We start from the raw sequence: 25,136 nt of genomic DNA, 5'->3' as shown, positions 1-25,136 counted from the left end.
CCAAACACCCAGTGTAGCCTGGCCCTCACTCCAAGCCCCCAGTGTAGCCTGGCCATCTCTCCAAGCCCCCAGTGTAGCCTGGCCATCTCTCCAAACCTCCAGTGTAGCCTGGCCATCTCTCAAAACCCCCAGTGTAGCCTGGCCATCTCTCCAAACCCCCAGTATAGCCTGGCCCTCACTCCAAGCCCCCAGTGTAGCCTGGCCATCTCTCCAAGCCCCCAGTGTAGCCTGGCCATCTCTCCAAACCCCCAGTGTAGTCTGGCCATCTCTCCAAAGCCCCAGTGTAGCCTGGCTCTTGCTCCAAGCCCTAGTGTAACCTGGCCATCTCTCCAACCCCCCAGTGTAGCCTGGCCATCTCTCCAAGCCCTCAGTGTAGCCTGGCCATCTCTCCAAGCCCCCAGTGTAGCCTGGCCCTCGCTCCAAGCCCCAGTGTAGCCTGGCCATCTCTCCAAACTCCCAGTGTAGCCTGGCCATCTCTCCAAACCCCCAGTGTAGCCTGGCCATCTCTCCAAGCCCCCAGTGTACCCTGGCCATCTCTCCAAGCCCCCAGTGTAGCCCGGCCATCTCTCCAAGCCCCCAGTGTAGCCTGGCCATCTCTCCAAACCCCCAGTGTAGCCTGACCCTCGCTCCCAGCCCCAGTGTAGCCTGGCCATCTCTCCAAGCCCCCAGTGTAGCCTGGCCATCTCTCCAAGCCCCCAGTGTAGCCTGGCCCTTGCTCCAAGCCCCCAGTGTAGCCTTGCCATCTCGCCAAGCCCCCAGTGTAGCCTGGCCATCTCGCCAAGCCCCCAGTGTAGCCTGGCCATCTCGCCAAGCCCCCCAGTGTGGCCTGGCCATCTCACCAAGCCCCCCAGCGTAGCCTGGCCATCTCGCCAAGCCCCCACCGTAGCCTGGCCATCTCTTCAAGCCCCCCAGCATAGCCTAGCCATCCCTCCAAGCCCCTAGTGTAGCCTGGCCATCTCGCCAAGCCCCCAGCGTAGCCTGCCCATCTCTCCAAGCCCCTAGTTTTGCATGACCATCTCCCCAAGCCCCCAGTGTAGCCTGGTCATCTCTCCAATCCCCCAGTGTCACCTGGCCCTCGCTCCAAGCCCCAGTGTATCCTGGACATCTCACCAAGCCCCCCATTGTAGCCTGGCCATCTCGCCAAGCCTCCAGCATAGCCTGGCCATCTCTCCAACCCCCCAGTGTAGCCTGGCCATCTCTCTAAGCCCCCAGTGTAGCCTGGCCATCTCGCCAAGCCCCCCAGTGTAGCCTGGCCGTCTCACCAAGCCCCCCAGTGTAGCCTGGCCATCTCTCAGAGCCCCCAGTGTAGCCTGGCCATCTCTCAGAGCCCCCAGTGTAGCCTGGCCATCTCTCCAAGCCCCCAGTGTAGCCTGGCCATCTCTCCAAACCCCGAGTGTAGCCTGGCCCTCGTTCCAAGCCCCCAGTGTAGCCTGGCCATCTCTCCAAGCCCCCCAGTGTAGCCTGGCCATCTCACCAAGCCCCCCAGTGTAGCCTGGCCATTTCTCCAAGGCCCCCAGTGTAGCCTGGCCCTCGCTCCAAGCCCCCCAGTGTAGCCTGGCCATCTCACCAAGCCCCCCAGTGTAGCCTGGCCATCTCACCAAGCCCCCAGTGTAGCCTGGCAATCTCGCCAAGCCCCCCAGTGTAGCCTGGCCATCTCTCCAAGCCCCAGTGTAGGGGAGCGCCCCACCCCAATCCTCCATTGTAACCTGCACAGCCCTGACATCTTCAGCAGGGTCTTGCAGACCAGGTCGATGTTTGAGCTTTTAAAGTCTGTTTTCATTTGTTAACTTAAATGTTATAAGATACAATTTAACAAAATGCCCCCTTGCATTCTAGCAGAACATAAAGTCATCCGAGAAACAGATAAAACACACAACAAAACAAACAGGGTGGCAGGGGAGCATAATTCTAGTCACTGCTTGACACAGGCCTGCAACTTCTTGTGTGCCATATGACAAAAATGTTACAAAAAAGCCAATCGTTTTTGAATGTCTACAGCTGGACATTATGGAAATAAACTAAATAGTTTAATTATAAGGGGCTTTACTTTGTGATTCAGTTTGTCATCTTGGAAGAGGATATTCCACACTTAGGCTCTGGGGTGGTCTTTGAGGACAGCTGCAGTCACTCAAACATTCACACATAGTATGAAGACTAGTCACATGCAACTGTCACTCCAATGGTCCATTTCCTACTAATTTGTGTGTCTTCTCAGGAGTATGTATGAGCCCCCCGCCCACCCCTTTATGTGCAGACTGCCACATGGGAGTATCTAGAATGGCAGTACTGAGGGGAACAACTCTATAAATGTTCAGTATTTCTGGGTCTCTCACTTTCCAGCCGGCCATTCACATAGTCTCTGAATCTCTTTTCTGGAATACCCACTACAGCCAGAAGAAAACCTGGAGTAACCTATAAACCCGACTGCATCACAAGGAGTACCAGTAGCTTTGCAACTTTATAACCAATACATATTAATGTTACCCATCTAAATGGTATTCATTTTATTGGCTGTGTAAAGATGAAAGAAAGGGGTGGCCCTGTACCAGTTTGAACTTGTATGCGTGCATTATGTGCAAAGATCCCTGGAATCTATATATAGTGGACCCACTTAAATAGCAGAAGTAAGTGCTTTCTCTTCAGCTGCAGCACAAAGTTACTGCTGAAGACGAAAATCCTAAAACCAAACTAGCAAGGTGGAAAATCCAATATCCATCTTTTCACTTAATTGTGGGGTGCATTCAAAGGCCCAAACAGAAGTCCCTTTCATGTGAACAGCAGGATTTTAAACACTGAGACAAAAACGGCTTGCCCTGTGTTTCTTTTTCAAGTAAAATTGAAGAGCCATGTGGAAAAGGGGCCTATCTGTCATTACCAAAGGAAAAGCAGCATTTTAATTCACAAAAGAAGAAATGGAAGATCCCTTTCACATGGAAAACAGAATTTTTAAACAGTGACACAAAAGCGGCTTGCACCAGTGTGTTCAAGTAAAAGCAGTTTGTGAAAAAGTATCACTGATCACAGAAAAATGTCAGCCCAAGACAAACCTTTTTGCTGGCTGTGGGCAAACTTCACAGGGAAATCTACCATCGCCAGTTTAGATTTTACACCCCCCCAGCTAATTACTAACTGCAATAAAGTGTCCTGCTAAAGGAGTCGAAATTCAGGGTTCTGCAGACCCGCTGGCTCTTAAGGCATTGACTGCAGGAGAAGTCCACCTTGGCTGGAGCATTACCAATATGTGTGAACATTAAAAATGGGGGTAGCAACTTCAAAGAGCAAGTTTCCAACACAAAGAGACTGAAAAACTAACTCTGGGTACAGGCTGACCCAGTGAACACAAATGGCCGGATGGCCACATGAAGATTCACAATTAATTTAAAAGGACTATTATCATTTAGACCTTTTTCTAAGCAAGCATAAGGCGGATTGATTTCATCTATGTACCACTTGTTATGTAATTTCCAGGCGATTTTGGAGATATAAAATTCACCCACCTGCGACTCAGGGAATTGTAATGGCTATCTAAGATGTGTTTCTGGCTGATCTGAACATGTTCTAAATATTAGAGTTGGTGAGCAGGTGGAGAATAACATTAGGGATATGGGTAATGACTTACATATTCATAACTATGAATATAATAATAATTATGGAAACAGCTGAAATGTGCCACATGGCTGTGCTATATGGTACGGAATATGGTGATCAGCTTATCTAATTCCCCATGATTAGCTGAATCAGAAAATATGTATGTTATGGCAGTTGGTAGTAAAATTATGAAGTAGTGATACATAATTTGTGTTTGCCAAAAATTTGAAATGAGAACAAATGGCGATTACAAATGGGAATTGCCATATGTTGCTCCAGATCCCTAAACCAATCCTGACTTTTAGGCTGGGTTTGGGAGGATTGAGAAGGGTAACTGTCCAATCCTAGTTGCGGGAATTATTGCAAGGTACTTCCCCAAGATTGTAAAATTGGGGGTGTCATCGCTGCTATATAGGGGAACTGCACTTGGAGGAGGGGCACACAGACACAGGAACAAAGGACAGACAGAGAGACAGAGAGGGCTGCTGAAACCTACCATCTGACAGCTGTAAGGAAACACCAGAAGAGATTTCTGAGAGTGTATCTGGGTGGGGCTCTGTATTTCTAGGAAGGCCTCAAAGCTGACTGGGTCCTATGGTGGAGCGCGTGAGGCCATCTTTGAGAGTGGAGTGACCAGACCCCTGCCCTATCTTTCCACAGTGTCCTGAGATTCAGCTGCCTCTCCTGAACTTTAAACATAGGCTTTCTATGTAAGTAGAACTGAGTCCTGGGAAACCAAAAAGAGGCAGTCTGCTTGCCTTAAATCCTTTCCCTTTTTTAGTGGGCCGTGGGGGGATAAGGGGGGTGGGAACTGTGTAGATCCTTAGCCTATTTAACTAAGAATATTATTTTAATTAATTCCCTATTTGGCAGAACACTAGTAGTGAATTTTGTTAAAATTTGAAATGAACCAAGATCACTTCCCAGTGTGCTGTATAATGTAATTGGGTAATCCATTTTGTCCTACTGACCCCGCCTTCTTTCAGGAAGAGGGGTGTCTTTGTTCTTAAATCAGTCCAATATTTTTGTCCAACTTTCCCCTAACATAGGCCTTTCAGTGGAGGGGAGCCTGAAATCCAAAATTCCCCAAATCATTCACATATTTCTGTCTGGCTTCCCAACACAGACCTAAGTAAAGAGGCGTCTGAAAAACCAACCACTAAATTGCCCTGTGTTTATTTTAAACTAAAAGTGTGGACGAAATCATCATTTCCATATGTATTTGTACCAATTTTTTTTAAATCCTCCTAGCCTTTAAGCCCACAGGAAAATCAAAATCACACAACACTAGATGATAATTGCATTCACTATTGATTAGTGTAGTTATTTCTTGAATTGGAATTTGCAGAAAGTGCAGAATTCTGTGATTTATTTATGCCGCAAGAAGTTGATTGTGTTGTGCCACGAATAAAGTGGTGTTTGACATATTCATGCTAACTGCTATTACTTTCATCTAAGGGGATCTAAGGGGGAGGATATGCATCAGAAGTAGGGCTGAAGAAAATATGCAGTTAAACAGTTTGTTGCGTCACACCTTCAGTGGGGAAGGAAGGACATCCCTGTGTTGAGGGTGGCTTCTCAATAAACCGTTACCTAATATGACAACTTCATGGCCACTACAGTGTTCTCGAATGGCATTTTGCTTTCCTGTACATATTATAAATATAGGACTGCATGTACCAGAATGCAATATGACGTAATCCTAAAAGCCAGGACTGGTTTATTGCTTCATAACCGACATGTCACCACTTGAGATCTCTGCAAACTACCCCATTGCTTGCTCTAATTTCAGACTTAAATGCACCCCAGAACTGTTTAGTTTACCGTCATCTGCTTGCAGTTATTGTCTGACACATGGAAGTTCCAGGGCAGTCTGCATAATGTGCACAGCATAATACTATCCCTAGAAATTATGTGCATTTCTTTAGAGCAGTGGGGGGGAGGGGGTGGCGTTCTGTAGATGCCCCTGTGGTCTTCCTGTATAGCAGAGTGATGCATGCGCGAAGGAGTTCTTGCATCGGAGGTGCAGCTCCACTCTGCGCTTGCAAATGGTCACCTCAAGACCATGGCCCTGCAGTCAGCGACAAGAGCTACTGCCCAGTGCCCACTGCCCAGGCTCCATTGCCCTCAGTGGATGCGCAGCCATCGGCCGGACCCCTTTATCCAATGGTGGAAAGTGAGCTGCAGACAGAGCTCTGACCGGGGTCTGGGAGTCCCCTGTACCCGACGAGATTGCCTCTGGCTCTACAGTGCGTTTCTTTGGCTGCACGCTGTACTCAATAAAACACACGAGCAACAGCATCTCACCCCCTCCTGTGCTCTCATCCCCTCCCCAGCAGGTAATGGGGCAGGTTGCAGCAAGGGGAAAAGAGGCCAGGCCACGCCCCCCAGGACGCAGACAGTATGGGCCATTGGCCCTGATCACTTACGCTCAGCAGAGTTGGACTCAGACAAGAAATAGGCCCGGCCACCCACAAAAAGTGGCCCACCCCACGCCTCAAAAAAGTGGCCCACCCCTCGCCTCACGACCCTTGACCTCTGATGACATCACCGGAAGTGATGCCATTTGACACCACCCCCAAAGTGACAGGCCGGGAAGTGATGAAACACGACCATTCACCCCTTGACAAAACAGGAAGTGGCATCAAATGGCATTGTTCTTAAGTACACTGCGAAAAATATACTTATGATTTCACTAATGTGATATAAATTTCATACAAGAATGGAATGTATCATTAATATCTGTGTGTATAGATCCATATTTTCAAATTACTGTGAATCCAAGAAGACATCCAAGGCCAAATGATATGTTATTGTATAGCACTTACTTTTAAGCTCTTTTTTATAGAACAAATATGCATACAAAATCACCCAACCTGTGTTGGTACTCATTTATCGACCTAAGATGGATGAAAGGCTTTTTGAAAAAATGAAAAATGAAAAATAAAAGGCTGAGGGGCCAATCGGACCCCGACGCTCAGGGTCGACAAGCCCTCTAGACTGTGCATAATACTCGAGTACAAATTGGACAACAATTGAAAACAAGTATGAATTAAGCAGTATACTGGGAAGCTATTGCTTGTTTGTTGACTTTGGAGAAAGATCAACATACCTGTGGTTCTGTTTATTGGCGTGGTTCCATTACCAGTAATTGGTGTGGTGGCATTCGCAGTTCTGTTCATTGGAGTGGTTGCGTTAATACCAGTCATTGGAGTGGTGGCATTCGCAGTTCTGTTCATTGGAGTGGTTGCGTTAATACCAGTCATTGGAGTGGTGGCATTCACAGTTCTGTTCATTGGAGTGGTTGCGTTAATACCAGTCATTGGTGTGGTGGCATTTACAGTTCCGTTCATTGGAGTGGTTGCGTTAATACCAGTCATTGGAGTGGTGGCATTCACAGTTCTGTTCATTGGAGTGGTTGCGTTAATACCAGTCATTGGTGTGGTGGCATTTACAGTTCCGTTCATTGGAGTGGTTGCGTTAATACCAGTCATTGGAGTGGTGGCATTCACAGTTCCGTTCACTGGAGTGGTTGCGTTAATACCAGTCATTGGTGTGGTGGCATTTACAGTTCCGTTCATTGGAGTGGTTGCGTTAATACCAGTTATTGGTGTGGTGACATTCATAGTTCCGTTCATTGGAGTGGTTGCGTTAATACCAGTCATTGGTGTGGTGGCATTCGCAGTTCCGTTCATTGGAGTGGTTGCGTTAATACCAGTCATTGGTGTGGTGACATTCATAGTTCCGTTCATTGGAGTGGTTGCGTTAATACCAGTCATTGGTGTGGTGGCATTTACAGTTCCGTTCATTGGAGTGGTTGCGTTAATACCAGTCATTGGAGTGGTGGCATTCACAGTTCTGTTCACTGGAGTGGTTGCGTTAATACCAGTCATTGGTGTGGTGGCGTTCACAGTTCCGTTCACTGGAGTGGTTGCGTTAATACCAGTCATTGGTGTGGTGGCATTCACAGTTCCGTTCATTGGAGTGGTTGCGTTAATACCAGTCATTGGTGTGGTGGCATTCACAGTTCCGTTCATTGGAGTGGTTGCGTTAATACCAGTCATTGGTGTGGTGGCATTTACAGTTCCGTTCATTGGAGTGGTTGCATTAATACCAGTCATTGGTGTGGTGGCGTTCACAGTTCCGTTCATTGGAGTGGTTGCATTAATACCAGTCATTGGTGTGGTGGCGTTCATAGTTGTGTTCACTGGCGTGGTTGCATTAATACCAGTCATTGGTGTGGTAGCTTTCATAGTTGTGTTCACTGGTGTTGTATTAATACCAGTCATGGGCGTTGTCGTGTTCATGGTTCTATTCATTGCTGTGGTTGCGTTGGTCGTGCCAGGCATTGGTGTGGTCGTGTTCATAGTGCCATTCATTGGCTGCGTGGTTGCGTTGGTCATGCCTGCCAAAAGAAAGGCAGAAAGATGAGTATCATGGTTTAATTGGATTTTTATTTGATTGACTTATATCTCACAAGAACCAGGCAGCATACACTGCATCACTGCACACATTTTATAATCAAGTCATCAATTCAGGGGGAGACAAACAGAAATACTTAAAGCGGTGGGTTTCAGGAGTTTTTCGAAAAGGGATCAGATAATCAATTTTCCTCAAACTAAGGGTAAGAGAGTTCCAAGAACAGGGCCCAGACAGTGCACCACCTGTGCCTAAATACATTGGAAGATGTAGGACCAGACAGCAAACTGTGAGGCGCAGCGGTGCCTGATAAGGTCGAACCGGTTCCCGCCATTCCTTGAACACAGATGAAAATACTATACATGAAATCCTCTGTTTGGCTGCAAATAATGGAGGGACTCTGAAGGTGGGAAATGGGGAAAAGGTCTGACACTTGATGGGTGAGTCCCACTGACGCTAAAGGGGAGAGAGTTTCCACTGTGGGGTGCCGGCTAGGGTGGCATTGGCACAGTCCAGTGTGGCATTGACTAATGCACCAACCACAGCTGGGCGATCCACAGTAGGGAGCAAAGGCAGAGCAAAGCGCAGTAGCCGAAGCTTTTGAAAAGCAGGCTTAACTATCACGCCAATCTGGCCATCAGAACCCAGATCGGGCTCTCAGTAACCGCCGAGACTGTTTCACTTGTTTATTTATTTATTTGTTATTGCGTCACATGGTTTAACATTTAAATCTTAAGACACAAACAGATGATAATATCAAATAACTAATACAGAAGAGAATACACCACCATAAAATGGTCATAAATTCCTATATCAAAATCAATACAGATAAAAAGTTTAAAATACACTTAAAAACATTAAAAGGTTATCAAGTTAGTCTGAAAAAAGGAATTGATACAAAGCAATCACAATTGTCGTGCCAATATGATCAGAAAAAAAGAGATCATTTCAAATCCAGGATAGATCTATGAACGCGGCTGAAGTGAAGGTTTGGCAAAGTGCTGCGTTCCGCGGGCAAGCGCTGAAGTGATTCACTTTGACTCAAGACCCCAGACTCCTTCCACATGAAGCGATTTGCATCTGTGGGCAAAACATTCCAATGAAACCGCAGAATTGCCCAGGCGAATCTCCATGCAGGACATCATACTGAGCTGGCGATCCCAATTTGCCATGGCCTTTTGCAAGGTCTGTCACCTTTTATAATGACCTCAGTTATCACATGTATGGCACTAGTCCTGATTCCAGAGGTGTTTTCTTTACTCTCACCCAGATCTTCAAACATCTCATCCAAAGTAGAGCCCATTTTTTCCAGTTGCGTCACACAAACCTTTGCTACAGGATTAGCACATTTTGGACAAACTCCTATTGAAATCCCTATGTTGGGAGTAAGGGGGACGGTGGTCACTTTATGTGTGAAGAATTTGGACGTTCAAACCGCGTGGGAGGGGATGACAACCACGAGGGACCACTAAGCAAATATTTAGGCCTAAATGATATGATAGAGAACCCACAATTTCACCTGTTGGGACGTTCCTTCAGAATGAAGCTAAACCAGCCCTGAGCCTGCTGAGATATTCCTGCAACTTTGGACTACCTGGATGGAAGGATGATATAGTCTCCAGTGTCAAAGGCTGGTGAAAGACCCAGCATGAGCAACGCAGTGCAAGGTCCTTCGTCACCATGATTCAATACATCATCCCATGCAGGCAGCGGGACAGTCCTGTTCCAGGAGGTGAAGGGCGCCCGACTGGAAGGAGGATAGGAGTTCATGTGGTTCCTCATGCTCTTGGAGATGATGGCACCACAACTGGAAGGAGAATAGGAGTTCATATGGTTCCTCATGCTCTTGGAGATGATGGGCGCCCCGACTGGAAGGAGGATAGGAATGGATATGCTTCCTCATGCTCTTGGAGATAATGGGCGCCCGACTGGAAGGAGGACAGGAGTTCATAAGTTCCTCATGCTCTTGGAGATGATGGGCGCCCGACTGGAAGGAGGACAGGAGTTCATACGTTCCTCATGCTCTTGGAGATGATGGGCGCCCCGACTGGAAGGAGGATAGGAGTTGATATGCTTCCTCATGCTCTTGGAGATAATGGGCGCCCGACTGGAAGGAGGACAGGAGTTCATACGTTCCTCATGCTCTTGGAGATGATGGGCGCCCCGACTGGAAGGAGGACAGGAGTTCATATGTTCCTCATGCTCTTGGAGATGATGGGGGCCACGACTGGAGGGAGGACAGGAGTTGATATGCTTCCTCATGCTCTTGGAGATGATGGGGGCCATGACTGGAGGGAGGACAGGAGTTCATATGTTCCTCATGCTCTTGGAGATGATGGGGGCCACGACCTGAAGGAGGATAGGAGTTCATATGGTTCCTCATGCTCTTGGAGATGATGGGGGCCACGACTGGAAGGAGGACAGGAGCTGATATGCTTCCTCATGCTCTTGGAGATGATGGGGGCCATGACTGGAGGGAGGACAGGAGTTCATATGTTCCTCATGCTCTTGCAGTTGTGACGTAATCACTTTTTCCAGGATTGTTGCTCGCTGAGGTAATCCAGCTAACTGGTGATCATTTAGTAGTAGACCTGGATAAAGCAATGATTTCTCTAAAAGGGGAGTAGCAGTAGAGGATTTCAAGACCCCAGGAACAACTTCCTACTCTGTACCAAGATTGACAAATGCAGTACAAAGTCAACTAAATGATGAGCTTGTCTCCGAGCAACATGTGCTGTTGGGAGGAAGAGTTAAGATTGGTCGCTTTTAGAGCCGAAAGGACTGATAAACTCATGTCTGGAGAGGTTGGTCAAAAACCAAACATAGCTTCAGTAGGTTCTGGCCATTGTCTTCCAATCCAAGGGCCATAACTTCTAAAAGCTTGGGGTGTTGCTCGTAGAAGTAATTTCCTGAAGACAAAACAGAAGCCAAACCCGCACAGGAGAGAATTACCCAACACAATTCTGCATTGTGCCGTAGCAGTGATCTTACTTGATCTCTCTTCTGCCTTTGACATGGTCAACCATGCCATCCTGCTCAACCGTCTCTGTGATAACCTGGGTATAACTGGTCAGGCCCTAGCGTGGCTGACTTCTTTCCTCTATGATCGCCCCTCCTAGGTCCAACTTGGGTCCTTCCTCTCCTCTATCTCTATCGCTACCTGTGGTGTCCCTGCCCCCCAGGGGTCTAACCTCTCTCCCTGGCTGTTCAACAAATATCTGGCACTCCTTACCCACCGCATTGCCGTTCTCCGCCCCCACTTTCAGTGCTATGCAGATGACACTCAGCTCATTTTCAGGCTCCCTTCGGCCACCTCTTCTCCGTCTCTCATCTCTGACTGTTTGCTATCCAGGAGTGGTGTGCTGCCAATGATTGTTGCCTTAATTCCAGTAAGACCGAGATTCTCCTCATTGGCACTCCGGCTCCCTCCTTTCCGGTCACCCTCTGGCCGGCCTCTCTTGGCCCTCTTCCTGCTCCCACCTGTGAGGCTAAAAACCTCAGGGTCATCTTCAACTCCACACTATCCTTCTCTCCTCACATCTCTGACATCTCTAAGAAGTCATACTACCAGCTGCACCTCTTCAGAGGTATTCTTCCTTTCCTCGCCTTCCCCCAGAAGCTCACTGTCTCCAGAGATCTGGTTCTCTCTAGGCTGGACTATTGCAACAGCCTCTTTCTAAATCTGCCTGCTTCTACTCTCCGCCCTTTGCAACTCATCCAGAACAGGACAGCGAGACTTGTCCTTGGCCTCAAGCCCAGGGATCGTATCTCTCCAGGACTGAAATCTCTGCAATGGCTCCCAGTGGCTGCAAGGATTAAGTTCAAAACCCTCTGCATTGTCCTTAAGGCCTTCTGGGGCCTGGGGCCTCAATACCTTCAACTCTTCATAAATATCTTCCTTCTCAAGCTCTTCGCTCATGTGACTTCAACTCCCTCTGGGTCAGTCGCTTCTCCGAGCAACAAGTTGGTGGTAGATCTCTTTCTTCTGCTAGGGCCTCCCTCTGGAACAGCATCCCTGCTTCCCTGAAACTTGAGGAGAACCACCTCTGGTTCCAGAAGCACATCAAAACCTTCCTCTTTGCTTCTGCTTTCTCTCCTTCTCTCCCCTGCTGAATTCCTGGCTGAAACTGTACTGGTTACCTGACCACCCCCTGATCTCAGGCCCAAGACCCCTCCCCCACCAGTTACACACATGCACTGCCTCCATGGCACCCTGCACTTGGGGACTGTTTTTCTGTATCCCTACAGTCCCCCTTCAGCACTTGACACCCAATGTCTGCACTTACCCTGCACTTGCCACCAGCTGGCCCTACTTCTCCTATTGTTTTATTTATTCTATTACGCCCTGTACTGCACTGTCCCCTCCCCCTTCCCCTGCACTTGCGCAATCTCAATGTCACCTGGCCTAGTAGGATTGCTGTCTCTGTCTTCCCTCTGTTCCCCCTCCCTTGCCTGTCGCGCCTTGAAACACTTGTGTATAGGCACGCTATAAATGCCATATCATATCCTTTCCAGAGGTCTACCCTGGCAATAGACTGTGAGGATATTAGACACAGGGTGTCTTTATTTACAGTCGCAACTCAAGGGATTAGGGTGAGGGGGCAAATACCAACATAATGTAGCGGAAGGCCTTGCCACGGTGCTTGGTGCTGGGGCCACACCCAAGGCATGTGCCGATATACCCCTGTCCAGCAGCCTATTGGGTTGTGCATAGGTACTTGTTAAGCGTGCCTATTTCACCCACAGAGGCATCTTGGCACTGTAAGTCATGGATGCTGTGTGGGTGGAGCTAACACGGGAACAGCTGTCTGTGTCCCCCCCTCCAAAGGCTGGAGGCAGGTCAGAGAAGGGGGTTTGCAGGTCGGAGAAGGGGCTTTGGTCGGTGAGAAGGGGCTTTGGCCGGTTCTGGAACGGCCGGAGGCAGGCCAGAGCAGGGGCTTTGGTCGGTTCTGGAGCAGCCGGAGGCAGGTAGAGCAGGGGCTTTGGCCGGTTCTGGAGCAGCCGGAGGCAGGTCAGAGAAGGGGCTTTGGTCGTTTCTGGAGCGGCCGGAGGCAATTAAGAGCAGGGGCTTTGGCCTGTTCTGGAGCAGCCGGAGGCAGGTCAGAGAAGGGGCTTTGGCGGGTTCAGGAGCCGCTGGAGGCAGGTCAGAGAAGGGGCTTTGGTCGGTTCTGGATCCGCCGGAGGCAGGTAAGAGCAGGGGCTTTGGCTGGTTCTGGAGCGGCCAGAGGCAGGCCAGATAAGGGTCATTGGCCGGTTCTGGAGCGGCTGGAGGCAGGCCAGAACACGGGCTTTGGCCGGTTCTGGAGCAGCCGGAGGCAGGTCAAAGAAGGGGCTTGGGCCAGTTCTGGAACGCCCGGAAGCAGGCCAGAGCAGGGGCTTTGGCCGGTTCTGGAGCGGCTGGTGGCCGGTCAGAGAAGGGGCTTTGGTTGGTTCTGGATCGGCCGGAGGCAGGTAAGAGAAGGGGCTTTGGCCAGTTCTGGAGTGACTGGAGGCAGGCCCGAGCAGGAGCTTTGGCCGGTTCTGGAGCAGCCAGAGGCAGGTCAGAGAAGGGGCTTTGGCCTGTTCTGGAGTGGCGAGAGGCAGGCCAGAGCAGGGGCTTTGGCCGGTTCTGGAGCGGCCGGAGGCAGGTCAGAGAAGGGGCTTTGACCGGTTCTGGAGCGGCTGGAGGCAGGTCAGAGAAGGGGCTTTGGCTGGCCTGGAGGCAGGGGTTTGTAGAGTTAATCTAGTCCAAACATGCCACCTTCAATGGGGGAGCTGGAATATGCCTAGCTCCTCCCACCCGTGGAACCCCTCCCACCCCGGTGTGAAGGCATTCTGATAGTTTTTTCACGTGGCTATCTCTTTATAATCACACTCATGGGCTGCCATGCCCTTTAATCTAATGTACATGTCGATGAGGCCCACACATGGCAGCCCTCCCATCCCCTCCCAGCTGCCCTCAATACCACTCACACAGGAACAATGCCCACACATGGTAGCCCTCCCATGTCCCCTTCGGGGGGAGGGGCTTCTGCTCTTGTGGGGGTCGCGATGACGTTGAGTCCTGGAAGGCAGAGTAGCGTGGACTGGATCTGTTATTTCGGGCAGTTTGTTTTGGGAGCCTGAGCCCCCTCCTGCCCCAGAAGGCATTGCACATTCTGCCAAACACCCTGCATGCTGTTTCCTCAGAGCACCCTGCTTACCGGTGGTGGCCAAGCAGGACAGGGCAGGGCTTTATTTAGCTTCCTCCAGGACTGCTCCCCCCGCGGGACAAGGGTCCCGATGAGCAAACCTAAGAGAGGGGCCTTTGGGGCCGGTGGACCCTAGAGCCCACTGTGCAAGGCCTTCCTGCTGAGACCAGAGCCTGGCTGACTAGACCCAGCGCCCTTTTTACTCAGAGGTCTCTGATTGGCCAGGCTCAGTGCCCTACTTCCTCAGAGGTCCCTGATTGGCCAGGCCCAGCGCCAAGTTTCCTTAGAGCACCGTAATTGGCTAGGGCCTGGCCAGTACCTTTCTTTGGAGAACCCTGGGCTGGGGCCCAACATCTGCCTTTCACTTCAGAACACTCAAAGCTGAGTCCAGCTCTCTTTTCCCTTGTAGCACCCCTAGGCTCAGGTCCAGCACCCTCCTTTCACTCGAGCACCCCTATGGGCAGGCCCAGCACCCTCCTTTCACTCGAGCACCTCTGCAGTCAGACCCAGCACCCTGCTTTCCTTGGAGCACCTCTGTGGTCAGGCCCAGTACCCCCTGGGATCAGGCTCAGCACCCCCCTTTCCCTGGTGCACCCCCTGGGGTCAGGCCTAGCACCCTCCTTTCCTTGGAGCACCCCCCTGGGGTCAGGCCCAGCACCCTGCTTTCCTTGGAGTGCCCTCTGGGGTCAGGCCCAGCACCCTGCTTTCCTTGTTAGCACCCCATGGGGGCAGGCCCATCACCCTGCTGTCCTTTGATCACCCCCTGGGGTCAGGCTTAGCACCCTGCTTTCCTAGGAACACCCCCTGGGGTCCGGCCCAGCACCCTGCTTTCCTTGGAGCACCCCATGGGGGCAGGCCCAGCTCCCTGCTTTCCTTTGAGCACCCCCTGGGGTCAGGCCCAGCACCCTCCTTTCCCAGGAGCCCCCCTGGGGTCTGGCCCAGCACCCTGCTTTCCCAGGAGCACCCCCTTGTTTCGGGCCGAGCACCCTGCTTTCCTAGGAGCACCCCCTGGGGTCAGGCCCAGCACCCTGCTTTCTTGGAGCACCCCCTGGGGTCAGGCCCAGCACCCTGCTTTCCTAGGAGCACCCCCTGGGGTCAGGCCCAGCACCCTGCTTTCCTTACAGCACCTGCAGGGGTCAGGGCCAGCCCCCTGCTTTCCTTGGAGCGCCCTCTGGGGTCAGGCCCAGCACTCTGCTTTCCTTGGAGCACCCCATGGGGGCAGGCCCAGCAACCTGATGTCCTTTGAGCACCCCCTAGGGTCAGGCCCAGCACCCTGCTTTCCTATGAGCACCCCCTGGGGTCAGGCCCAGCACCCTGCTTTCCTAGGAGCACCCCCTGGGGTCAGGCCCAGCACCCTGCTTTCCTTACAGCACCTGCAGGGGTCAGGGCCAGCCCCCTGCTTTCCTTGGAGCGCCCTCTGGGGTCAGGCCCAGCACTCTGCTTTCCTTGGAGCACCCCATGGGGGCAGGCCCAGCAACCTGATGTCCTTTGAGCACCCCCTGGGGTCAGGCCCAGCACCCTGCTTTCCTTGGAGCACCCCCTGGGGTCAGGCCCGGCACCCTGCTTTCCTAGGAGCACCCCCTGGGGTCAGGCCCAGCACCATGCTTTCCTTTGAGCACCCCCTGGGGTCAGGACCAGCACCCGGCTTTCCTAGGAGCACCCCCTGGGGTCAGGCCTGCTTCCTTGGAGCACCCCCCTGGGGTCAAGCCCAGCACCCTGCTTTCCTTGGAGTGCCCTCTGGGGTCAGGCCCAGCACCCTGCTTTCCTTGGAGTACCCCATGGGGGCAGGCCCAGCACCTTGCTGTCCTTTGAGCACCCCCTGGAGTCAGGCCCAGCACCATGCTTTCCTAGGAGCACCCCATGGGGGCAGGCCCAGCACCCTGCTTTCCTAGGAGCACCCCCTGGGGTCAGGCCCAGCACCCTACTGTTCTTTGAGCACCCCCTGGAGTCAGGCCCAGCACCCTGCTTTCCTAGGAGCACCCCATGGGGTCAGGCCCAGCACCCTGCTTTCCTAGGAGCACCCCCTGGGGTCAGGCCCAGCAGCCTGCTTTCCTTGGAGCACCCCAAGGGAGCAGGCCCAGCACCATGCTTTCCTTTGAGCACCCCCTGGGGTCAGGACCAGCACCCGGCTTTCCTAGGAGCACCCCCTGGGGTCAGGCCTGCTTCCTTGGAGCATCCCCCTGGGGTCAGGCGCAGCACCCTGCTTTACTTGGAGCATCCCCCTGAGGTCAGGCCCAGCACCCTGCTTTCCTTGGAGTACCCCATGGGGGCAGGCCCAGCACCCTGCTGTCCTTTGAGCACCCCCTGGAGTCAGGCCCAGCACCCTGCTTTCCTAGGAGCACCCCCTGGGGTCAGGCCCAGCACCCTGCTTTCCTAGGAGCACCCTCTGGGGTCAGGCCCAGCACTCTGCTTTCCTTGGAGCACCCCATGGGGGCAGGCCCAGCAACCTGATGTCCTTTGAGCACCCCCTGGGGTCAGGCCCAGCACCCTGCTTTCCTTGGAGCACCCCCTGGGGTCAGGCCCAGCACCCTGCTTTCCTAGGAGCACCCCCTGGGGTCAGGCCCAGCACCATGCTTTCCTTTGAGCACCCCCTGGGGTCAGGACCAGCACCCGGCTTTCCTAGGAGCACCCCCTGGGGTCAGGCCTGCTTCCTTGGAGCATCCCCCTGGGGTCAGGCCCAGCACCCTGCTTTCCTTGGAGTGCCCTCTGGGGTCAGGCCCAGCACCCTGCTTTCCTTGGAGCACCCCATGGGGGCAGGCCCAGCACCCTACTGTTCTTTGAGCACCCCCTGGAGTCAGGCCCAGCACCCTGCTTTCCTTGGAGTACCCCATGGGGTCAGGCCCAGCACCCTGCTTTCCTAGGAGCACCCCCTGGGGTCAGGCCCAGCACCCTGCTTTCCTTGGAGCACCCCAAGGGAGCAGGCCCAGCACCATGCTTTCCTTTGAGCACCCCCTGGGGTCAGGACCAGCACCTGGCTTTCCTAGGAGCACCCCCTGGGGTCAGGCCTGCTTCCTTGGAGCATCCCCCTGGGGTCAGGCCCAGCACCCTGCTTTCCTTGGAGTACCCCATGGGGGCAGGCCCAGCACCCTGCTGTCCTTTGAGCACCCCCTGGAGTCAGGCCCAGCACCCTGCTTTCATAAGAGCACCCCCTGGGGTCAGGCCCAGCACCCTGCTTTCCTTGGAGCACCCCTCTGGGCCGGTCCTCCTCGGGATCCTGGGCCCTGTCCTCAGTAGGGTGTGCACGGGGCACGCGTGGCACACGCAGGGCCTGCTTGCCCTACTTGTAGATGGCAGTATCACCCAGTTGCGAAAGAAAAAATAGGAGAGCTCCAGCGTTCTCATGCCTGGGGGATGATTCAGGACCAGGGAGGGGCAGCCTATCAGTATCTAGGGTGGGGCACGGACACCTTTCAGAAGCAGGTAAAATAGCTCAGTGGGTTAAAGAACCTGCTCCAGACATCTGTGTCTAGCCTCAGAACTATGGATCATATCCCTGAAAGCTAGCTCAAGCTGTTAATGCGTGTACTGTAGAACTCTTTGCGTAACCTGCAGATCACAGATTTGAATCCCAGCAGGTTGGACCCAACATTTCATCCTCTCTAGACCAATGAAAACACTGACCATCATGTCCAGGATAGACTATGCAAACAGCCTATACCTCAGAATGCCGGAGTGCCCACTCAGGCAACTTCAACGGATACAGAACGTAGCCAGACTTCTGCTCAAACTCTCACGAAGGGACCACATCACTCCAGCGCTAAAGATACTACTTTGGCTGCCAGTCAAAAAACGAATCCCATTCAAAACAATGTGCATCACACACAGAGCAATCCACGTCCTGGGAGCAGAATTCCTACAAAAGAAAATCAACAATTACCAGCTTCCCAGAACACTCCGATCCACCTGGTACCTAAACCGTACACAAGTAAAAGACTTGGTGGATCAGCATTCTCTTGGCTAGCCGCAAAAATGTGGAACTCCCGAGAGAAATACGAAACATGAAGTATCCTCTCAAATTCAGAAAACCTCTAAACGGGATGAAAACGACTGAACAACATCCATGCAACATAAAACGAACACACAACAGAAAATGAGTGGGGAAGTAGGCCCGACCGGAGTGGAGAAGAGAGGCATCTGACTGGGAAGGGTGGTTGCAGACCTGAAGTGTACCCATCCTAATGGAGGGCCAAAGGTGGAGACAGGGGAGGGGGATGTGTCCCACTTAATCGGACCACCAAGGGTGTGAAACTCATCCCACATAAAGGAATAGTGCTGGACGCAGAAACCAGGCAGGCCACGGACTGACCACAAGGAACACACTACCCCGGGAGGAACTTGTGGGGCCGGTTATTGCTACACTCTGGAATGAACGTATGGAGACCGGATATGAATCGCATTTAGCGAGAACAGCGAGGGTAGGACATGTAGTGTCTCCATCAAACCATACCAAAAACTCATCCTTCTGCATACACTCTGAAGCAAACACAATCATGCCTCTACAGCACCACAAACCGCACATACTTCACAACACCACAACAATGAAACAAACCACACAAAATCTCACACAAAACCACATGGTGGCCACCAACCAAAAAACACGCCTACGGTCAGTGACCGGTGTATCCAAACTGAAGCTGCTAAGAGCACGTCACAGCTCTCTCGCTCCTTTCTCCCGCTCAATCCTACTGACTTACCCCCCTCTCCCCTTGCTTTACAGATCCGCCAGAGCGCCAAGAAACCACACAGGTGGCGACAGTGCACGGTATAAGAACCTTTAACATAACATAACATAGTCTGTGTACATGAAAAGATGCCATGTGTGGCTCTGTGGATAGAAGCTCCATGGCAACCATGCCTGTGTAAAGAGGGCCGCGCTGTCGTGGCCGCGCCTCGTGCTGCCTGTGTGAGCTTGGGCGGGAAGTGCTGTCTTCACATTTCTTTTCCACAGATGGGACGTGGGGGCATGGGGGCTCTTTTGTGGATTTCTTTGCATTGTATAGATATTTCCTATAGGCTCCTGGCAAAAGCTACCTGGGGATTCCATAGGCTTTCTGGCAGAGCTGTCTCTGGTGCCCAGCACATCACGCCAGTCACTGGCACCACAGGCCAGGGCTTTTGTGGCTAATAGGAGAACCGAGGTTTAGAGAGAACTTAATTGGACTGAAGGGTCCCTGGACATGCAGAGCACGTGGCCAGTGAATGCTTTCTCTGCATAACTGAAGACCACCCCCTCACAATCAGGGGAGGAATGCGGCCGAAATAAGTCAGAACTGTGCTCCTGTAAAAACTGTCTTGTTGGATCCCTACTCCGTGTAGAACCCAGGACCAAACACCCCACCAAGTTGGGGGAGCTCTGGCCCCTGAATATTGTGCTTCAATGCGTGCAACTGAGTAAATATATGCAATTTGGTCACAGACTCTCTTTGCTCAACAGTCCACAGTTAAACAATGTAATAGTTCAAGGCTGTATATATGTCTCATGCTTTGAACACATTTCACTATTAGGGTGACTATTCTGATAAGGGGGAAATGAGCATCATACCAAGTGTGCATTTCATGCTGGGATGCAATACAGATCTGAATTACCATCACAGACATGTTTGATTAATTGATGGTCATTCTTATGTTCCCAAAATGCACTTTGTTTCTATGCAAAGCAGCCAATATTCAGGGCACGCACATTATTCGTCCCTCATTCCTGCACACACCACTGACAATGTCCCCCCTCCCCGCGTGTGCTCGTGTAGGTTGGGGGGAGTCCTCCTGGTAAATTGTGTCCATTTCCAGCACTGCTTATAATGGGCCAATGCGTGCCCCCTCTCGGCACTCTCAGCTGAGAGGCCCAGGAGTGAACGGGCACATGCTCTGAGCTGCCCTCTTCCCTTGCAGTGAGCAAGGCCACGTTTGTGCTTGCCCGTTAACTATTCTCGTACCCGATCTGCCACCCAGGGGTGTCATCTGGGGTCTGCCATCAGCTGGCATCAAATTACCTTTGCGTGAAGATTCTTTTAAAAAGGAGGTGCCATGATTGGTTTGGGGACCCTCAAACAGCTAGCCGCCAAGGCGCAAAATGGAGAAAGATAAAAGAGATGTGTCCAGCCGTAAGAACCTGGAATGTTAGAAACAGGGTGTGTTCTGCCCGCATTTCACGTTGGACTGTGGCTGTGTGCACTGAATGCGAGGAGTTTGAGTCTGGGGGAAGACATGGGGATAGACCCCTGCGAGAAAGCACAGGGGATTCTGGCCCCTGCCCAGATAGCCTGATAGACACCTGCCAAACGCTGCCCGATTCCCAACAAAGCCTTCAGCTGACCACTGAGCACAGCACCTGAGCAAGTTAGAGTGGGTATTTAGATGGCGCTCAGCCTGCGGCTTCTTATCCAAGCAGCTGTTCCTCTGAACCAAGGGTTCCTGCCTCCCATAACCCTTAGCTTATGGTAATGAGTGGAGTCTACAGACTGCCCCATTCCCACAAATGGCGCTTGCCAGATCCTTGGGCCTCGCCTCAGAGAGAGAGAGAGAGAAAGAGAGAGGGAGAGAGAGAGGAAGAAAGAGAGGGAGAGGAAGGGAGAGAGAGGGTGAGAAAGGGAGAGGGAGAGAGTGAGAAAGAGAGAGAGAGAAAGAGAGAGAGAGAGAGAGAGAGAAAGAGGGACAGAGAGAGAGGGAGAGAGAGCAAGAGAGGGAGAGGGAGAGAGAGAGTGAGAAAGGGAGAGAGAGAGTGAGAAAGAGAGAGAGAGGGAGAGAGAGAGAGAGGGACAGAGAGAGAGAAAGAGAGAGAGGAAGAAAGAAAGAGTGAGAAAGAAAGAGTGAGAAAGGGAGAGGGAGAGAGAGTGTGAGAAAGAGAGAGAGAGAGAGAGAGAGAGAGAGAGAGAGGGACAGAGAGAGAGAGAGGGAGAGAGAGAGGGAGAGAGGGAGAGGGAGAGAGAGTGAAAAAGAGAGAGAGAGAGAGAGGAAGAAAGAAGGAGAGAGAAAGAAAGAGTGAGAAAGGGAGAGAGAGAGTGAGAAAGAGAGAGAGGGACAGAGAGAGAGAGAGAGGAAGGAGGGAGAGAGAGTGAGAAAGAGAGAGGGAGAGAGAGAGGAAGAAAGAGAGGGAGAGAGAGAGTGAGAAAGGGAGAGGGAGAGAGAGTGAGAAAGGGAGACGGGGAGAGAGAGAGAGAGAGAGAGAGGGATTGTGAGAAAGAGAGAGAGAGAGAGGAAGAAAGAAGGAGAGAGAAAGAAAGAGTGAGAAAGGGAGAGAGAGAGTGAGAACGAAAGAGAGGGACAGAGAGAGAGAGAGAGGGAGAGAGAGGAAGAAAGAGAGGGAGAGGGAGAGAGAGAGTGAGGAAGGGAGAGGGAGAGAGAGAGTGAGAAAGAGAGAGAGAGAGAGGGACAGAGAGGGAGAGAGAGAGAGAGGAAGAAAGAAAGAGTGAGAAAGAAAGAGTGAGAAAGGGAGAGAGAGAGAGTGTGAGAAAGAGAGAGAGAGAGAGAGAGGAAGAAGAAAGAAGGAGAGAGAAAGAAAGAGTGAGAAAGGGAGAGAGAGAGTGAGAAAGAGAGAGAGGGATAGAGAGAGAGAGAGGGGAAGAAAGAAGGAGAGAGAATGAGAAAGGGAGAGGGAGAGAGAGAGTGAGAAAGAGAGACAGAGAGAGAGGGGAAGAAAGAAGGAGAGAGAAAGAGAGAGTGAGAAAGGGAGAGGGACAGAGAGAGAGAGAGAGAGAGAGAGGGACAGAGAGAGAGAGAGGAAGAAAGAAGGAGAGAGAAAGAGAGAGTGAGAAAGGGAGAGAGAGAGTGGGAAATAGAAAGAGTGAGAAAGAGAGAGAGAGAGAGAGGGACAGAGAGAGAGAGAGGGAGAGGGAGAGAGCGTGAGAGTGAGAGAGAGGGAGAGACAGAGAGAGAGAGAGAGGAAGAAAGAAGGAGAGAGAAAGAGAGAGTGAGAAAGGGAGATCGAGAGAGAGTGAGAGAGAGAGAAAGAGAGAGGGACAGAGAGAGAAAGAGAGAGAGAGAGAGGAAGAAAGAAGGAGAGAGAAATAAAGAGTGAGAAAGCGAGAGGGAGAGAGAGAGAGTGAGAAAGAGAGAGAGGGAAAGAGAGAGAGAGAGCGAGAGAGAGAGAGAGAGAGAAAGAAAGAGTGAGAAAGGGAGAGGGAGAGAGAGAGTGAGAAAGAGAGAGAGAGAAAGAGAGAGGGACAGAGAGAGAGAGAGAGAGAGAGAGAGAGAGAGAGAGAGGGAGGGAGAAGAATCTGACAGTGGCAATGAGAGACAGTGAAGTGGCTCCTGTCTGAAAGACGCTGGTGATACAAGCAGTGCGAGGATGCTGGGTTTTCACCACTTTTCCAGGTGTTTCTCTGACCTCTGGCCTTGTGATGCTATACTATGTTCGGCTATATCTACATTCAGGCCTTTTTCTTCTAAGCACCCTGTGTCGAGAACAAGTAAAAAAAGCAAATAAGACTGCCCTCTCACCCCCCGTTCTACAATTCAGTAAGGACTTGGAGACCCTGCTCGTCAAAGAACATCTCACCAATCACTGATTGCTCCACTCAACCCTTTTCCCCCCTCTTGAGTTCCCCTTCCCTGATTTTCCATTGCATGCCAGCTCGTCTGCTACCGCTGCATCCTACTTGTAACTGCTTCGTGCACCCCGTCGATGCAGCGTGCTGTTGCTTCTCAGCTAGGTTTGTTACCAATGCATCCTACTTGTAACTTCTGAGTGCGCCCTGTCTATGCAGCACGCTGTTGCTTCCCAGCTAAGTTTGCTATAGCTGCATCCTACTTCTAACTGCTGCATGCACCCTGTCTATGCAGCACGCTGTTGCTTCCCAGCTAAGTTTGCTACCCCTGCATCCTACTTGTAACTGCTGGCTGTGCCCTGTCTATGCAGCGCGCTGTTGCTTCTCAGCTCGGCTTGCTACCCCTGCATCCTACATATAACTGCTGGCTGGGCCCCGTCTATGCAGCACGCTGTTACTTCTCAGCTAGGTTTGCTACTCCTGCATCCTACTTGTAATTGCTGGGTGCGCCCCACCGATACAGCGCACTGTTGCTTCTCAGCTAAGTTTGCTACCCCTGCATCCTACTTGTAACTGTTGAGTGCGTCCCGTCTATGCAGCACGCTGTTGCTTCTCAGCTAGGTTTGCTACTCCTGCCTCCTACTTGTAACTGCTGACTCTGCCCCGTCTTTGCAGCACGCTGTTGCTTCACAGCTCGGCTTGCTACCCCTGCATCTTACTTGTAACGGCTGAGGGTGTCCCGTCTATGCAGCGCGCTGTTGCTTCTTAGCTAGGTTTGCTACTCATGCATCCTACTTTTAACTGCTGGCTGCGCCCCGACTATCCAGTGCGCTGTTGCTTCTCAGCTAGATTTGATATCCCGGCATCCTACTTGTAACGGCTGGCTGAGCCCTGTCTATGCAGCACACTGTTGCTTCTCAGCTAGGTTTGCTACTCCTGCATCCTACTTGTAACGGCTGGCTGTGCCCTGTCTATGCAGCACGCTGTTGCTTCTCAGCTAGGTTTGCTACTCCTGCATCCTACTTGTAACTGGTGGCTGCACCCTGTCTATGCAGCATGCTGTTGCTTCTCAGCTAGGTTTGCTACTCCCGCAACCTACTTGTAACTGCTCAGTGCGTCCCGTCTATGCAGCGCGCTGTTGCTTCTCAGCTAGGTTTGTTACCTAGCATCCTACTTGTAACTGTTGAGTGCGCCCCGTCTATGCAGTGCGCTGTTGCTTCTCAGCTAGGTTTGTACCCCGGCATCCTACTTGTAACTGCTGGCTGCGCCCGTCTATGCAGTGTGCTGGTTCTTCTCAGCTAGGTTTGGTACTCCTGCATCCTACTTGTAACTGCTGGCTGTGCCCCGTCTATGCAGCGTGCTGTATCTTCTCAGCTAGGTTTGGTACTCCTGCATCCTACTTGTAACTGCTGGCTGTGCCCCGTCTATGCAGCGTGCTGTATCTTCTCAGCTAGGTTTGGTACTCCTGCATCCTACTTGTAACTGCTGGCTGTGCCCCGTCTATGCAGCGTGCTGTATCTTCTCAGCTAGGTTTGGTACTCCTGCATCCTACTTGTAACTGCTGGCTGTGCCCCGTCTATGCAGCGTGCTGTATCTTCTCAGCTAGGTTTGGTACTCCTGCATCCTACTTGTAACTGCTGGCTGTGCCCCGTCTATGCAGCGTGCTGTATCTTCTCAGCTAGGTTTGGTACTCCTGCATCCTACTTGTAATTGCTGGGTGCGCCCCTTCTATACAGCGCGCTGTTGCTTCTCAGCTAGGTTTGCTACCGCTGCATCCTACTTGTAACTGCTGGCTGTGCTCCATCTTTGCAGCACGCTGTTGCTTTTCAGTTAGGTTTGCTACCTTATATAAGATATACAAACTTCTAGAGCCTGTATGATATGATGTGATATGATGTGGCATTTATAACGCGCCTGTACATAATTGTTTCTTGGCGTGACAAGACAGGGAAGTGGATGCAGAAGGAGGACAAAACAACGATCTTACTAGGCCTTGTGTCATTCAGAGTAGAGGGAAGGGATGGGTTTTGGAATTTGTTGCTCTGTACCCCCCTTTTCTGAAGATTATGTTCCATTGGAAACCGCAGTGGTCCCGGTTTTTTGTAGTAGGTCTTCATAGCTGGCAGGCAGGAATGCACAATCTCGCACAGAAGAAATACTGTATTTTACAACTTAAGATAGTGATAGTTTGTGATAAATTAATTATAATTTGTGTTTATTCCACCAGTAACACTTAAACCTCCTTCTCCTCCAACTGCTACTGCCTTGACAGCCACTTTCAAGAGTTAGTCCTACCTTTATGTTAGTTGCCCTGTCCTGGTTTGTTATGTTTTCAAATCTGGTCACCCTAGCTATACACAACCAATAACAGTAATGATAAACCTTACTAACCCATCCCACGCTCTTCCCTTTTCAGATCCGCCAGAGCACAAGAGGACCACTGCGGTGGTGATAGTGCGCGGAGTAAATATCCTGC

At 51.5% G+C, this 25,136-nt stretch overlaps 1 protein-coding gene across 2 annotated transcripts in view; it reads right to left on the bottom strand.

The window, feature by feature from the left end:
• Window positions 1-25,136, bottom strand: part of LOC138522079 (uncharacterized) — a 92,988-nt gene that overhangs the window by 29,046 nt on the left and 38,806 nt on the right. For both annotated transcript variants that reach the window (XM_069635318.1, XM_069635319.1), the window contains exon 3: window positions 6,701-7,993. In XM_069635318.1, coding sequence (XP_069491419.1) covers window positions 6,701-7,993 — 1,293 coding nt within the window. The remainder of the gene's footprint in view (window positions 1-6,700; window positions 7,994-25,136) is intronic.

This window comes from Ambystoma mexicanum, chromosome 13, assembly GCF_040938575.1.
Source record: "Ambystoma mexicanum isolate Mex_15411 chromosome 13, UKY_AmexF1_1, whole genome shotgun sequence".
NCBI lineage: Eukaryota > Metazoa > Chordata > Amphibia > Caudata > Ambystomatidae > Ambystoma > Ambystoma mexicanum.
The sequence above is the reverse complement of the archived record's forward strand: the minus strand, read 5'-3'. Positions and strand labels throughout refer to the sequence as shown.